This window comes from Armigeres subalbatus, chromosome 3 (assembly GCF_024139115.2).
Source record: "Armigeres subalbatus isolate Guangzhou_Male chromosome 3, GZ_Asu_2, whole genome shotgun sequence".
Taxonomy (NCBI): Eukaryota; Metazoa; Arthropoda; class Insecta; order Diptera; family Culicidae; genus Armigeres; species Armigeres subalbatus.
The window spans coordinates 314,705,676-314,723,001 of record NC_085141.1 but is presented as its reverse complement, the minus strand read 5'-3'; the positions used below and the strand labels follow the sequence as shown (position 1 = coordinate 314,723,001).

General features: G+C 44.2%; 1 protein-coding gene across 1 annotated transcript; it reads left to right on the top strand.

Annotated features, from left to right (window-relative positions):
• Positions 1–127: 127 nt before the first annotated feature.
• LOC134220872 (sodium-dependent nutrient amino acid transporter 1-like) lies at positions 128–16,301 on the top strand. The gene is made up of 7 exons (XM_062700035.1): positions 128–317; positions 14,087–14,595; positions 14,653–14,923; positions 15,064–15,167; positions 15,225–15,588; positions 15,650–15,911; positions 15,972–16,301. Exons 1-7 carry the CDS (start codon positions 222–224, stop codon positions 16,211–16,213), a joined length of 1,848 nt encoding a protein of 615 aa, XP_062556019.1. The 5' UTR covers positions 128–221; the 3' UTR covers positions 16,214–16,301.
• Positions 16,302–17,326: the final 1,025 nt, after the last annotated feature.

Here is a 17,326-nt window from a genome sequence, read left to right as displayed (position 1 = left end):
ATCATAAAAGCGTGACGCTTTCTACTTGATAATGATGTGTATCTAGCGATATGCCGGACACTTAGAGTCAATTGTCATATCCAGACTTCTGATGAGACAACGAGGTGCATCAATGACGAACTGCAGTTATCGCTCAGCTTTCCCTCGGTATAGCACGCTTTCATTTGATCGTCCGAACAGAAATTTTTCTAGTGGAGTGCATAGATTTTGTGGTTAATCAAATGAGTGAAATGGACTCGGGAACGGTTCAGGAAGTTTCGATTAGGACTACCGCGCAACAAAACGTTCCCGATGCTTTGAAGACTAATCAAGAAAAGGTGAACATGGTATAAGCAAAAAGGAAACTACTGTTAGGTGTAATAATGCCATGAAAAGCTGTAATGTCAAAGATGATGTTTTCTCGGTTTTCTCACAGAACGGAGTATTTAACAGCATCATCAGATGTATATTTTTTACTTTCTCGTATGACAATGTTGTACCGGAAGGCTGTACCAACACTCCAAAAACAAACTATTGATAAAAGGACCGGAGACCTATTATTGTATAATCAAACGATGTATATTCGATCGACTCAGCTCGACGAACTGAGGAGATCGAAATTAATTTATTGGCTTTTTTCGGTGATAATTAGGTATACTACTCAAAGCGAAAGGAGGTAGATGAAAGTAATGAAGATACAAATTAAGCGAGCGGCAAGTGTGAAATGAATAGAAACTGAAGATTAGCTGAGGGCCATATGAGAAAACAAGCATTGTTGAAATCGCTGTTATTCTGCCTAACGTCCACCCAGGAACGGCTTGGATAGTGACGTGGTGATCACTGTACCAATATGTCGAATAAAATTCAATTTGGGCGAAGTATGGGAATCTCTGAAAATATGCCACGAATCAATAGAACTTTTTACGCTTGCCGAACAACATATTAGCGGGTTGAAATCGCTGTTATTGCTTCTTTCCTAATCAATCAGCGCACTGGCGCTTGAAGATTCATGTCGTCGGCTTCGAAACCAGCCTCAGTTTGAGTTACGTTTTTATAATTTACTCCATTGACTCATGAGTATTAACAAGAATAGTAAGAACTAGAGCACAGTGGTAGATCTTAAGGACATATTTGGAAGAGTACCACGATGGCAGTCAAAATGGCACAGGACTTTCAATGGATTAACCCCTCACCTCCCCTAACCCCCCTGAATTCGAATGCATCTCATAGTGTCGAACAAAAGTTTAATATTCAAATTACTAACCTGTGCACCGCATATTGAATTACTTCCCGTGATAATGAACATATTTCTTAAAGCAGTCCTACGTACTTCGGCTTGCATTATTGCATAAATCAGCAGTTTCCTTCCAATTTAATAGTTCTTCCGCGGTTTGGTGGGTTCATCACTGCACTTCACTTCTTCTCAAAGGGCATTGAAAACACACATTTTCTCACACTTATTCGCACAAATATGTTAAGATCACTCCTGACTAGGGTGACCATATGAATGTTTTCCAAAGGAGGACAAATCAGCCGAATCGTAGCGAAAAAGGAGGACATTTGGTTTAAAAGGAGGACATAAAGAATATCCATCGATTTTTAGTTTTTAATATGATTAGGAATATTATATTTGTTAGAGTTTTACTAAAATTTATTGCAAGATGTTTTTGTTAGGCATGAAGTCAAATTGAGACAAGTGCCTATCGCCTTCATCTTGTGCACTTTTCGCTAGCATATGCAACTTTGACTGGAAATACGACATCTCCTTTTTAATATTAGGGGGATTCACTTAACGTCGTAGGTTGCTGTGTATCTGTTTATGGAAATGTTTCATAGGTGATTTGAAATATGTCCCTTGTGATTGAGTGTGAAACATTTCTATAATCAGATACGCAGCAACTTACGCCGTTAAGTGTATACCCCTATTACATTTCCAGATGAATGTTTCCAACTGTCAACGTAGTCTATATTAAGCACTTTTCAGTTATAAACTGTCAGCTTCAACCAATTTTAAAATCAACAGTGAACAAACAAAATATATATATATATATATATATATATATATATATATATATATATATATATATATAATAGCATCTACATACATAAAAATGAATTTCTGTTTGTCTGACCCTTAAAGAATCGGAAACTACTACTACCGATCGGCGTGAAAATTTGTATGCAGGGGTTTTTGGGGCCGGGGAAGGTTCTTAAGATGGTTCAGGACCCCTCACCTTTTCGAAAAGGGAGCTCCCATACAAACAAAACAACATTTTTTTTTTCAAAATTCTAGAGCTAACCAGAGAATCAATCAATTTTAGGCGAAACAAAGTTCGTCGGGTCTGCTAGTGTTGAATATTATTTTGTTGGCGTTTTCAGCGGTATTACACAGAATTTTAACCAGAAAAGATCATCACATACAATTATGAACATTTAGCAATAGAGAACTTTGTTTAAAAGACCAGTGAAGATTTTATTCTTGCAGGCCATTGAGAATCACAATTTAAGGCATGTAAATGATAATGATACGGTCAACTGTATCACCAAGTTTGCAACTAAAGAACTTCAAAATTATCAAAACTGGAGCCGACGTTCTGAAGCCAGGCTACTCTTTGCCTCACATATTCAAGAAACGTACCATGCGATGCGTTCCAAAGCCAACTCGATGGGTGTTTACTTGTAGAAAATTGAGGAGGATTTGCATGTTTGCTAAAGTAATCCATTTTTCACAATTCCGATTCTTCTGATACCTTTTACAACTGTGTTATTGTAAACCGCGCATTTTGTTTACGATATTTACATTGATTTTATTCGCAAACTTAAAGGAAAATATTTCATATTAGAAATCAAAAAACGCAAATGTGTGCAACGAATAATCTCTGCAACGAATGGATTTCTGTTCCAGTATTGTTTATTAAACTAATTTAAATTAAAAAGGTAATTATTCAACTGTTTCTAAATATCCAAAAAGGAGGACATTTTAGCGCGAAAGGAGGACATCTGATTTTTAATGAAAAAGGAGGACATGTCCTCCTTTAGGATACCATATGGTCACCCTACTCCTGACGGAATCCAAGTTTCAAAGTGCTCGCGTTTTCGGGGGCACACCACTCGATACGGAGGCGGTGCACAACTGTCATTTTTGTTGATTTAGCTTTGCTGCGTAAATAGAAATGACAGTTGTGCGTTGCTTCCGAGTTGTGTGCCCTCGAAAACGCAAGCACTTTGAAACTTGGATTCCGTCAGGAGTGACCAGGGATTGAATCCTTAAGAGAAAGAGCAAGTCTCTCACTTATCATCTCTGTATACATATACAATATGTAGCATACCGTGAGAAACTTTTTTCGCAAGCTGTCATTTTAGAGTACTGATTCGGGAGGCTATACCTCATGATAAATTTCTTCTAGAAAGCTCCAAATGCGGGGAGCACTGGCTCTGATGATGCATTTCAACTTGTTCTACACATCTGTGCAGTAACCAACACGAAAGGAGTGAAAACAAAGCGAGAATCACCTTTTTTTCTGTGGGGGCTGCCTATCCGATTCTGTTTTTTCGCACTTGTATACAAGTTTGATAAATTTGTTATCATGGCTTGTTATGATTCGGAACAGTTTTTGCCTCTCTTTTATCGTTGTTCGTTATCTAATGAGAGCGATTTCTGCAAACCCTGGGAGTGACCTTAATCGGATGTAGCCGCTCGATGCCCGCTTTTCCACACTTTCTGTCCTGTTCAGCAAATCTCCTGCAGCGCCACGACGTCGAAGTTGCGGGGTTATAAGTCAACGTAGATCATCCTGTCGCAACCTGCGAAACCTAGCGACTTACAATTCCATGTTCCAAGCTTCAAAACGTGACCTTTTATTCGTCGCCTAAGTCTGGTGGTGGGGACTACTTGCGGATACATGCAGCTTTTTATAAGAGTTTAACAAGGCTCACTGTCAAACCCCACCACATCCTAGGCAAGCCTCACAACACATGTAAGTGTAAGTGCCAAATAAAATCCAACAAACCATATGCCTTCTACAAAGCCCATTTTATGAAATGCAAACTTTATTCCTTAAGTGAGAAGCTGAAATTCAGCTTTTTAGAGCAGAGAAACCAAATTTCTATAAAAATAAGGTGAATTAAAAACCCTTTATCTCGAAAACTGGACGTGTTACAGAAAATTTGAACATGTATCTGAATTCAGTGTAAAACAAAACAAAAGTTCAATCACAGACAAACAGACATAACACTCGTCAAATTTCCATCGTTCACTGATTTACTGGTCAATTCAAATAATCTTTAGTTGGCCAATAGATCACTCGTGACACGCGCATTCGAGTTTGACGTTTACTCACTACCGCCACCTGGTTCGTGATTTGCCCAACTAACTGAAATCAACAAATGTCGTTAGTGTTTGAACGACGATGAATTTGATGAGTAAATGTTCAATTCGTTATGTCTGTTTGTCTGTGGCTCAATTTTGTTCGATAGTGTTTCCACAGACAAACAGACGTAACACTAGAGAAATTACCATCGACCATCACTTCAACGATCAATTTGAATTTGATTGATTGCGAGTTTCACAACTAGAGGCGCTAGCGTCGTAATCCTTCGAGTTTGACATTTCACTCCAGCGCCTTCTGGTGACAATGTCTTACGAAACATTGTTTCGTGTAACATGCTCGCAAGATGGTGGTAGAGAAGTTGGGCTATGGATTTTTCAGAAAAATGTTCAAGCTGTTACGTCTGTTTGTCTGTGGTGTTTCTATTCCTCTTCTGTATCGTGCAGCAGTATCCTGTTCTCGAATTAGCTTTTCAGTACATTCCACAGATACTGTGGACTTTCAATCAATGAAGCCAGCTCGCTATAGAATTCCAGCGATAATGTTTTATTTTTATCCATATTAAGGCAAGAGTGACCTCTGCGCTACATAAAACACGTCTCCATGCAGCTTGTTCTATGGTTGTACATCGCCAAGACTGGCGGAGTTAATTTTGGACACGTAAGGGCACGTGATCCATCGAATCGATTATTTCTTTAAAACTAAATAATATACGCCAAAATTGTTCTGGAAACAATAACTGACTCTCATAGAATTTAAATAGATCCTGGAGAAACCTCCGAAGGAATTTTTGAAGTTATTTTAGAGAGAATTTAAGAAGAAATTCTATGGATTTCTTTGCAAAATCCAATAGGTTTTTCTCAGGAAATTCTATTGAAAATTGCTTTGTAAATTCCTGTAAGAATTCCTTTGCCAAATCTATTCGAAATTTTTTCAGATTTTGAGAATCCATTCTGAAATTTCTCCAGGAATTTATTCGAAAATGTCCTCAGAATTGTTTTACTTGGAAATTGGATCCTGTACACCTCCGGTGGTGCAAAGGACCGACTTGAAAGATCTCCATCCTGAGCGTTATCCGGCTATCGCTTTAACCTGTTGCCAGGTTAGATTTCGGTCGACTTCTTTTATTTCTTTATTGAGGCTTCGCCGCCATGAGCCTCTGGGTCTGCCTCTGCTGCGATGTCCCGCTGTTTTTCCAAATATTTCATAAACTCGCAAAGGCAGCTCTTGCTTTCTTGATCCGTGCGCCTATGTCGATCTTGGTACCGCCGTCTGACGCCATTTGGCTACCAAGATATTGGAAGCTTTCAACATTCTCCACTGGTTGCCCGGCTACTGTGAAACTGGAAGGGGTCACCGTGTTTACATCCAACGATTTGGTTTTGTTGACGTTGATGACTAAACCTGCCGAAGAGGAGCGCTCGGCAAGGTCGCTGAGCTTACTCTGCATGTCAGAGCGCCGTTGAGCAAGGAGTGCAACGTCATCGGCCAATTCGAAGTAGTTTAGATGCTCCATGGTTAAAGGCTGCCATAACATCCCGCGATTTGGTTCACGGTCAATCGCACCTACCAGAATCTCGTCGATTACGATGAGGAACAGTAACGGTGATAGAATACATCCTTGCCTCACACCAGCTATGACCCGGATAGGGTCGGACAAGACCCCATTGTGCAGCACTCTACACGAGAAGGCCTCGTACTGTGCCTCGATGAGGCCGATGATTTTCTCAGGAACCCCCTTACGTTTCAGGGCGCCCCACATATTCTCGTGATTGAGACAATCGAAAGCTTTTTCGTAGTCAATGATACGGAGCGTGACAAAGCACTTTGGAACCCCTAGAGCCCCTTATCAGGTGGTAGGGGCTTCCACCCTGCAGAATCTGGCAAGTACGGTTTAAATGAAAACGCTGCCAGCCTTGAAAAAAAGTCCTTACCCTGCAGCACTTACATCTCCAACTCAACACGTCGCAACACCACCGAAGCTCGTCATCCACGGCGCGCAATCACCTCCCATGCAAATAATGCAACAACTTCCGTAAACGTTTTGCTGTACTACCAAAACGTTGGTGGAATCAACAGTTCACTTGCCGATTATAAGTTGGCAGTCAGCGATGGGTGTTATGACATTTATACTTTTTCAGAAACCTGGCTCAACGAGACAACCACATCGAATTTGTTATTTGATGCATCATACTCCGTGTACAGACAAGATCGCCCGCCGTCAAATAGCCGTAAACTCACCGGGGGCGGCGTCCTGCTAGCCGTTCGTTCAAGCATTAAGTCCCGTAAGCTGGATCCTCCATCCGTATTAGGAGTTGAGCAAATATGGGTCGCTATTTCTACTATCGATGCCACGCTTTACATCTGTGTTGATTACTTTCCGACTGGATCGTTTTGCAGCTGACACCAAGAGATAACATTGTTGTTTTAGGGGATTTCAATTTGAGTTCAATTTCCAGGAAACGAAATTCTTATGGTTCCCTTTTTCCGGTTTCCTCTCGATCCTTCATCAGTCAAACATCACGTGAGTTACTTGATGCATTCAGTACTGCTGGCCTCGGACAAATGATGGACATCGAAAACGAGAACAATCGCATTCTCGATCTATGCTTTGTTAGCAATGAACTTTTTTTGAAGTTCAACAAGCCCCATCGCCTCAAACCTAAATCCTAACCTCTCTCCTGAATTTACGCGATCTAACCTTGAGTCACCACGAGTATCTTGGTCTATGTCCCTCGCCTCTTACTAACTGTTGATAATAATGATACTTGATACTTGATGGGCTACAGCTCTTCGATGAACCTACGCCGAATGGAGTATCCTTCTCCACTGGACTCGATCCTGGGCCAATCGCTTCCAGTCGCCCTGAACATTGAGCGCCCTCAGCTCCTTTTCAACTGCAAAAAGGCCATCGTGTACGCGGCCTTCCACGAAGCCTGCGGCCTCTTCCGGGTTCTCTACTAAATATTATCTTCGCTTGACGTTCTTCCGGCATACGAACAACGTGACCAACCCACCGTAGTCTGCCGTGTTGTATAAGCTTAATAATATCCAGCCCTTTATACACCTGGTACAATTCGTGATTCATGCGACGCCGCCAGATACCGTTCTCCAGTTTACCGCCGAGTATTGTCCGCAGCACCTTACGCTCAAACACTCCGAGAGCTCTCCGATCAGCCTCTTTTAACGTCCATGTCTCATGGCCGTATAAAGCCACCGGAAGAATCAGAGTAGTATACAGCGCGAGTTTTGTTTTCGTTTGCAGACTACGGGACTTAAGCTGGTTACGAAGTCCGTAATACGCCCTATTTGCAGCTGCAATACGCCTTTTCACCTCGCGGGTAACATCATTATCGCACGTCACTAATGTTCCAAGATACACAAATTCTTCTACCACTTCAAATTTTTCACCATCCAGCACTATTTCGCTACCACCACCACTAATGAACCCACGTTGATTGCCAGCGACCATGTACTTCGTTTTGCTGGTATTGATCGTGAGTCCAATCCTCGCTGTCTCCCTCTTAAAAGGCGCAAAAGCCTCTTCCACGGCGATCAATTCCGATAATATCGATATCGTCCGCAAATCCCAGGAGCATATGCGATATTGTGATAATGGTACCGCTTCTTTACACACAAGCTCTCCTAATCGCTCCCTCGAGCGCTATATTGAACAGTAGGTTCGAGAGTGCATCACCCTGCTTTAATCCATCTAAGGTAACAAATGACGTCGATATTTCATCCGCAACCCTTACACTTGATTTCGATCCGTCCAACGTTATACGAATCAGCCGTATCAGTTTCGCCGGAAAACCATGTTCAAGCATAATTTGCCATAATTCATTCCGTTTCACTGAATCGTACGCCACCTTGAAATCAATAAACAGATGATGTGTCTGCAAGTTGTACTCCCGGAATTTATCAAGGATTTGTCTCAGGGTAAACATTTGATCCGTCGTTGATCGGCCCTCACGAAAACCTGCTTGGTATTCGCCGACGAAGGACTCTTCAAGCGGTCTCAATCTGTTGAACAGAATACGGGACATAATTTTGTACGCCGAATTAAGAAGGGTTATTCCTCGATAATTGGCGCACTCCAGTCTGTGCCCTTTCTTAAAGAGAGGGCAAATGAGGCCGTCTAACCAGCTAGCAGGCATTTCCTCGTCTTCCCATATTTTCGACATAATATGGTGCAGAACTTCATAAAGCTGCTCACTGCCATGTTTGAGAAGTTCAGCCAGGAGCTGGTCCTTCCCCGCAGCCTTATTGTTTTCAGCTCTTTAACCGCCTTTTTAAACTCATCTAGTGTAGGTGACTCCACAGCTTGTCCATCGTCGCTAATATTTATTCTGTTCACCGATGCACCGTCACTTCCTCCATTCAACAAAGTCTCGAAGTGTTGCTTCCACCTGGCAGCCACTTCAGTTTTATCTGTCAGCAAATTCCCTTGTTGGTCGTTGCACATGACGGGAGATGGCGCTGTCTTTCTCCGCACGCCATTGACAGACTCATAAAACCTCCGCATATCGTTCTGCTCCATTTTTTCTGCGCCTCACTAATAACTTGTTCTTCGTACTCTTTTTCTTCCTGCGGTGGGTTCGTTTTTCGGCTGCTCTTGCTTCCTTGTACCGATCTCTATTCGATCGGGTACCTGACACCAACATCCGGCTTCTGGCAACGTTCTTCTCGTCTGTCACTCTCTGACACTCCGCATCGAACCAACCCGTCCTGGGTCGCCTCTGTGCAGTGCCTACCACTTCTCGTGCTTTTGTGCTCACCGCTGATCGTTGATGTTGTCGCTAACGTTGATTGCACTTATCCGTTCGTCGAGCTTCTGGCGGTACTCAGCCGATACTCCTTCCGCCGACAATCGCTGGATATTGTAACGCATCGTTCGCTGTGATCTTTCGTTCGATACAGTTGACAACCGTGATCGAATTTTACTGACAACGAGGTAGTGATCAGAGTCAATGTTCGGACCTCTGAATGTCGGCACATCAATAACATCCGAGAAATGGCGCCCATCCACCAGAACATGGTCTATCTGGTTGCAAGTTTCTCCATTTGGGTGTCTCCAGGTGTGCTTTCGGATGTTCTTTCGTGCAAAGTAGGTGCTACTGATGTCCATCCCTCTGGCAGCAGCAAAATTTACTAGCCGTAGGCCGTTGTCATTGGTAGCGGAGTGAAGGCTCTCCCTACCGATTATGGGACGGAAAAAGTCCTCTCTACCGACCTGAGCATTAGCGTCTCCGATAACAATTTTCACGTCATGCTTTGGGCACTCTCCATAGGCTTTATCAAGACATTCATAAAACGTGTCCTTCACGTCGTCGGATTTATCGTTTGTCGGTGCGTAAACGTTGATTAGGCTGTAATTGAAGAATTTGCCCCGTATCCTCAACACACAGATTCGTTCGCTAATGGGTTTCCACCGCAACATTCGCTTCATCTGCTTGCCCATCATCACTCCATGCTCTGCTTTTTCACCGCCGGTGTGATAGATGTAATACTTGAATGCAGTATTGGTCGTGGGGTCCACGGCTCGGAATTCACGTTCTCCGGATCTAGGCCATCGGACTTCTTGAATAGCAGCCACGTTCACTCCAACCTTCTGCAGTTCACGAGCCAGAAGGCTCACTCGTCCAGGTTCATTTAGGGTCCTGACATTCCAGGTACCGAGTTTCCAATCATAGTCCTTATTTCGTTGCCGGGTCGGTTGCCAAAAATAACGTTCTCTTTTTCTTCTATCTCCATTTTCGTGGTATTTGAGAGGCTTCAGTAAGCTACCTTACCGGGGTCGCGTTACCTACATCGCGATGATGGGGCTGCCACCTTAGGTATAGCTGACGCGATACAGCATTTCGTTAATCAGCCGCTGGGTACCAGGCAGACGCTGTTTGAGCCGCACCTCCTGGTGAACAGACGCTCGAGGCGTACCTTCTCACTCTAGCTGATGTCAGAAGGACAACAGTGCCCAGGCTGCACTACCAGCTAAGTACACAACCCTTAGCTGGCGGTCTTTTGTCATCGGACGACCCGTGGAAGCGTGAGATAGGGACTTGTGGGGACCAGAGCTCTGTTGGGCGCTCCTTCCTTGATGTCAACCCACCATTTTGCAGCCCTGATAATAATGATATAGATTGTAAATATCATGAAGAGTCTCGGCTCCGTTAAGTGTCATAAACGCCTGAGCCTATCAAATAAACGAAATAGTTTTAAAAAAAGCTCCAAAAAGCATCATGCTCCTGCCATGGTAAGTTTGAATATTAGCCCTTGTCAGCATTTTCAAGACTCTTCTGAATGCATTTTGTATGAGTTCAATAAGGCCGATTTCGTTGGCATGAATATTTTTTTATCACATATCGACTGGGACGGGATATTAAAAGACTGCGACTGTAATTTGGCAGCATCGACTCTGTCCGGAATTATTATTTATTCAGACTAAGGTCGAAGTGGCCTGTGCGGTATATAAGAGTCTTCTCCATTCGACTCGGTCCATGGCTACACGTCGCCAACCACGCAGTCTACGGAGGGTCCGTAAGTCATCTTCCACCTGATTGATCCACCTTGCCAGCTGTGCACCTCGCTTTTATGTGCCCGACGATCGTTGTCAAGAACCATTTTGACCGGGTTACTGTCCGACATTCTGGCTACGTGTCCGGCCCATCGCAGTCGTCCGATTTTCGCGATGTGAACGATGGATGGTTCTCCCAGACCAGCAGCTCATTCAACTCGTGGTTCATTTGCCTCCTCCACGTACCGTTCGCCATCTGCACCCCACCATAGATGGTACGCAGCACTTTCCTTTCGAAAACTCCAAGTGCGCGTTGGTCCTCCAGGACCATCGTCCAGGTCTCGTGTTCGAAGAAGACTACCGGTCTGATGAGCGTTTTGTAGATAGTCAGTTTGGTACGGCGGCGAACTCTATTCGATCGGAGCGTCTTGCGGAGTCCAAAGTACGTACTATTTCCAGCCACTCCAGTCTCCGAATTTCTCTGCTGGTATCATTTTCGGCAGTCACCAGTGAGCCCAAGTACACAAATTCTTCTACCACCTCGATTTCGTCACCACCGATGCAAACTCGCGGTAGGTGGCTCACATTGTCTTCTCTTGAACCTCTTCCTATCATGTACTTCGTCTTCGACGTGTTGATGGCTAGTCCGATAAGCTTAGCTTCCTTCTTTAGTCCGATGTAGGCTTCCTCCATCTTCTCAAAGTTACGTGCCATAATATCTATGTCGTCGGAGAAGCCAAATAGCTGGACGGACTTATTGAAAATTGTACCACTCGTGTTTATCCCTGCTCTTCGTATTACCCCTTCCAAAGCGATGTTGAATAGCAGACACGAAAGACCATCACCTTGCCGTAACCCTCTGCGGGTTTCGAAGGGACTCGAGAATGCCCCTGAAACTCGAACTACGCATATCACCCGATCCATCGTCGCTTTGATCAACCGTGTCAGTTTATCCGGAAATCCGTGTTCATGCAATAGCTGCCATAGCTGGTCTCTATCAATTGTATCCTATGCGGCTTTGAAGTCGATGAATAAATGATGTGTGGGCACGTTGTATTCGCGGCATTTCTGCAGTACTTGGCAAATGGCGAACACCTGGTCCGTGGTGGAGAGTTCGCCCACAAAAATCGCCTGGTACTGCCCCACGAACTCCCTTGCAATTGGTGTTAGTCGACGGCATAAAATTTTGGAGAGTACCTTGTAGCCGGCGTTCAGCAATGTGATTGCGCGGTAGTTGCTACAATCCAGCTTATCGCCCTTTTTGTAGATGGGACACACGACACCTTCCATCCACTCCTGCGGCAAAACTTCCTCCTCCAAAACCTTGGTAATGACCCAGTGCAGCGCTCTAGCCAGTGCCTCACCACCGTGTTAAAATAGCTCTCCTGGTAGTTGGTACAGTTGCTCCGTCTCTTAATGGGCTCGATCTTCCTGCTGGCGCTTTTTTCTCCGGAAAATCGAGTTTTGTCTGTTCCGCGCCCGTTTATAACATGCCTCGTTCGCCCTCGTGCGGTATTGCAGCAATCTCGCCCATGCTGCATTATTCTCTTCCACTAACTGCTCACATTCGGCGTCATACCAGTCGTTTTTCTGATCCGGGGGCACCTTGACAAGTACAGCGGTTGCAGTGCTAACAATGACGGATCGAATATCTCTCCAGCCATCTTCAAGAGACGCTGCGCTTAGCTGCTCTTCCGTTGGGAGAGACACTTTCAGCTGCTGCGCGAATTCTTGGGCTAGTCTACCGTCTTGTATGTTAAGCCGCGGCTTTCGACTTCGACGCGTGTTGTACACCGTCGAGAGTTTTGAGCGCAGGCATACTCAAAGAGGTAGTGGTCGGGTTCAATATTCGCACTGCGGTAAGTGCGGACGTTCGTGATGTCGGAGAAGAATTTACCGTCGATTAGAACGTGGTCGATAAAGTTTATGCATCCTTGGCCGTTGTCATTCGATACGGTGTGCAGACTATCCGGTCCGATGACCGGTCAATACATTTCCTCCCTTCCTACTTGTGCGTTCATGTCACCGATGACGATTTTGACGTCCCGCAGTGGGCATCCATCGTATGTCTGCTCCAGCTGTGCGTAGAACGCTTTTTTCTCGTCGTCGGATCTCCCTTCGTGTGGGCAATGCATGTTGATGATGCTATAGTTGAAGAAACGGCATTTAATCCTCAGCTTGCACATCCTTGCGTTAATTGGCTGCCACCCAATCACGCGTTGGCGCATCTTACCCAGCACTATGAAGCCGGTTCCCAGCTCGTTGGTGGTGCCACAGCTTTGGTAGAAGGTAGCCGCTCGATGCCCGCTTTTCCACACTTTCTGTCCTGTCCAACAAATCTCCTGCAGCGCCACGACGTCGAAGTTGCGTTGCGGGGATGTAATTCATCGTAGATTATCCTGTCGCAACCTGCGAAGCCTAGCGACTTGCAGTTCCATGTTCCAAGCTTCGAACCGTGATCCTTTATTCGTCGCCAAGGTCGTTGCCGATTGTATCGATTGTATCTTCTATGTCGTTCGTAATGGTTGTTTTTAAAGGCGGCTTATTGGGCCTGCGCAAACTTCCTGTCTCGTCGGAGGGCCGTCGTGTCAGGGCTGTTTAGCGTCCCATCAAACACCAGGACTTGGGCTTGTGCGCTTTGAGCGGCACACGGTCGCTTTGGCGGAGCCTACTTGCGGATGCATGCAGCTTTTTATAGAGGTTTATCAGGGCCCACTGTCAAACCCCACCACATCCTAAGCAAGCCCCACAACTCGCAGATGGCCTGGGGAGGGATCGTCAATTCCTTGGACATAGTCCCTGCTGCCCTAACAAATAGTTTCCAATAATTTGTGACGATCGAGCGATATTTCGACCTGAGTTGATTACCCAAACCGCATAATTCTTTCACACTGTTTTTATATTTCACCGTACAGCACAAAATCAACGAAGATATCTTTGTTCTCAGAAGCACTTATTCTCTAAGTGGCGCCTAAATTAATTTGTTTAACTTACAACGTTTCAACTCAATCGTTCTCAATTAAACGCCACTGACTATGTCGGCATCGGGTACTTCATCAGATAATAAAGAGGACTGATATAAACACGTGTAGGAAGCGCGTCCCATCTGGATCACACCGGCACGGCGCTATGCCGATTCTGCTGCAGCGTAATTGGTTTTCATTCATTCATTCATCGTCCGACCGAGACGTTTCGTCTCGGAACGTGATGAGATTGCCACGCCACTGACTGGAGCTAATTGATCGTTACACTTTTGTTCTTTCAGAACGTTGAAAGCTTGGATGATGCCGCTCCGGAAAATGAAGAACTTCGCGAGAAGTGGGGCAAAAAGATTGAATTTCTGTTGTCGTGCATTGCGCTTTCGGTCGGGTTCGGAAATGTTTGGCGATTTCCGTATACGGCCCTTCAGAACGGGGGCGGAGCCTTCGTTATCCCGTATCTGATCGTTCTGTTTGTGGTGGGAAGGCCTTTGTATTATCTGGAGATGGTGGTGGGTCAGTTTTCAAGCCGAGGGTGCGTCAAAGTGTACGATATGTGCCCGTTGATGAGGGGCATTGGCGTCGGACAGACCATTACGATGTTCACCATCGTTGGGTATTACGCAGCAATCCTATCACTGGCGGTGAGGTACTTTGTGGATTCGTTCCGAAGTCCGCTGCCGTGGAGTGAGTGCCAAAGGGAGTGGACGAATTGTGTAGATTCTAGTTTCATCGGACAGATCCATACGGGGGACGCAAACAGAAGCTTTGTTCCGTCGGCCGAGCTGTATTTCACGTGAGATTGGTTTAGTATGATAGAAACTTATAAGTGCTGATCGATTGGTGTTTTCAGAAAGACAGTTATGAACCTGATCCCAAATATTGAAAATGGAATAGGAATACCGGATTGGAAGTTAGCGTTGTGTCTGATCGCTTGCTGGACGGCAGTCACGTGTTTACTGATCAAAGGAATCAGAAGCTCCGGGAAGGCTTCATATTTCCTGGCAATTTTTCCATATGTGATCTTGTTCATTCTACTTGTGCGGGCTTGTACTCTGACTGGAGCTGGAGAAGGATTGATCTATTTTATCACGCCGCAGTGGGAGAAGCTTTTAGAGCCATCGGTAAGTTACGCCTACGGGTTCGTCTTTCTAAAAGTCGTCTTCAGGCTCTCGATTTTTTTTCTCCGATTAAACCGATATTCGTCTGCCAGTTTGATCACGACCGTTGATTACACAAGCGTCATTCAGAGTTTATTTTCTAGGTCTGGTACGCCGCCGTCAGTCAGTGTTTCTTTTCGCTCACGATAGGATTGGGAGCAGTTATCGTATTTGCTTCGTTCAACAGCTTTTCCACTAATATATACCGGTATGTCAGCAAATTTGAATTATAAGCAATTTATCCCCACAAACCTATTTTTTCCAGCGATGCCATGATAATATCGGGGTTGGACACCGTAACATCGTTAATCTCCGGAGTGATTGTGTTCGGAGTGGTTGGTAATTTGGCTCATGTCACTCGACGTGAAATATCCGAGGTGATGAAAGCAGGTCCCCAACTGGTGTTCGTAATATATCCGGACGCGATCGCAAAAATGGATTTTGTACCGAATTTGTTTGCCGTGCTGTTCTTCTTCATGTTCACCATCCTGGGTTTGGGAACCAACATTGGAATTGTGACAACCATTTTAACCTCGATCAGAGATCGCTTTCCGCAGTTCCAGAATTGGAAAGCTGTGTTGGCGATAGCTATAGCAGGATTCAGCTATGGATTGGTGTTCATTACTTCGGTATATGTGTGCAAAACGTAGGAATTCATTCTCAACTGTCTAATCTCAATACATGTTTCAGGGCGGACTATCAATTTTGGACGTGATCGATTTTTATGGAGTAACGTTTCCCACGTTAACGTTAATCATCTTGGAGGTGATCACATTTTGCTGGATCTATGGAGTCGATCGTTTGTGTATGGATATAAAATTCATGCTCTGCATAGAAACGGGACTGTTCTTCAGGATTTGTTGGGGCTTCCTCACTTTGATAATCATTGTGGCAATTTTCATATTGGAAGCCAGCAGATACAAACCGATGGAGGTACCGATCGGTTATAATGGTGATAACATTGAAGGTTATTAAATAGCAAATTGATGAAATGAGGCATTTTTTATTGCAGTTTTTGGATGGTTCCTCTACTTGTTCATTGTGCTTCAAACTGTCGGTTGGGCTTGTTATACAATATTGAAACAGCCGGATTGCGGAAAAAGACGACTTCTTCAATCCTTAAAGCCAACCAATGGCTGGGGCCCAGAGAGTGTTACTCTGAAAAAAGACTACGCATCACTTATGGCGAATAAAGAACTTGACAACGCGAGCCATAACATATTGGTAAAAATATTCCGTAGAATATTCAAATAAGCATCTCTATTTTAAAAGTGTGCTAATTATAATTGTTTACTTAGTGCAATCATGAAAAGTTTTGTGCATTTATCTATTTCTTTATGAATATATTCATTTATATTTAAATAAATAACATATGAGGTTTGTTTGTATAATGTTCCAGAGCCTGTCATGCTTGGCTGCGCCCAGTAGCATTTACATACTTTGACTTTGACGTATATAGCCTCACGTTTCAAGCGGTTGTATAAATCTGCAACCCTACTCCATATGATGCCTGAGGTGAACCAGCCCAGGGCTGAAAACCTCATAAATAAAGAAAAAAATCATCTGTAAATCAAACAAATTGGCTGGATCTGTTGAAAATTTACCCCAGCTGCCACACATCACCGCAGGTTGTAGTCCCCAGCGGGTCTCGTTTGAACTGGAGTATTAGCCGAAATATTCACACAATCTTACACACCATCCATCGTTGCTCTTAAAAGTATTGTAATCTTCCCGGAAAAGCTGTTCTCATCCATAATTTTCCATAGCTCTATGTGGGCTAAGCTATGATACCACACCTTGAAATTGTGTGTGGGTGTGTAGGGACGGTATTTTTGAAGGATTTGCTGTACAGCAAAGATCTGGTCCGATGTCGAGCGACCGTCAACGAAGCCGGTTTAATAATTTTTCACGAACATATTCACTGTTGGTAACAGACGACGGCAGTAATCTGAGATATTACTTTTAAGACTAGATTTAGGAAGGTGATCGCTCGATAGTTCTCACGCTTCAGCATGCCTTTTTTGTAGTCAAACGTAGTTCCATCCGAAGACCTTCTGGAGCGACGAAAATCGGTTTTTGTGGCACAAACAGGATCGGACCCTAATTTTTTGTTCTACCGATACTTTTCTTTTCAAAGACTGGTTCGAATAACAGCTCTACTTCTTCGCTTCAAAAACCAATGTCAACGAAAATTCGCTCCTAGTCCGAATACATTCGTATCAGTCCATGAATTGGAACAGGCCAAGGAAGTCCTTTCAAGGGTTGCACAACAGGAGGTTTTTACGGAAGAGCTCAAGGATTTGGCTCAAAATCGACCGGTTTCTAAACGGTCACCACTGCGCCTGCTTCATCCTAGACGAGAATAGC

Bases quoted from the DNA above. Each gene is read 5' to 3' on its own strand.
- LOC134220872 (XM_062700035.1), top strand. From the start codon at position 222: ATGAGTGAAATGGACTCGGGAACGGTTCAGGAAGTTTCGATTAGGACT. The intron at 14,596-14,652 runs GTGAGATTGGTT...TGGTGTTTTCAG, and splicing joins TCGGCCGAGCTGTATTTCAC to AAAGACAGTTATGAACCTGA. The intron at 15,589-15,649 runs GTATATGTGTGC...TACATGTTTCAG, and splicing joins GATTGGTGTTCATTACTTCG to GGCGGACTATCAATTTTGGA.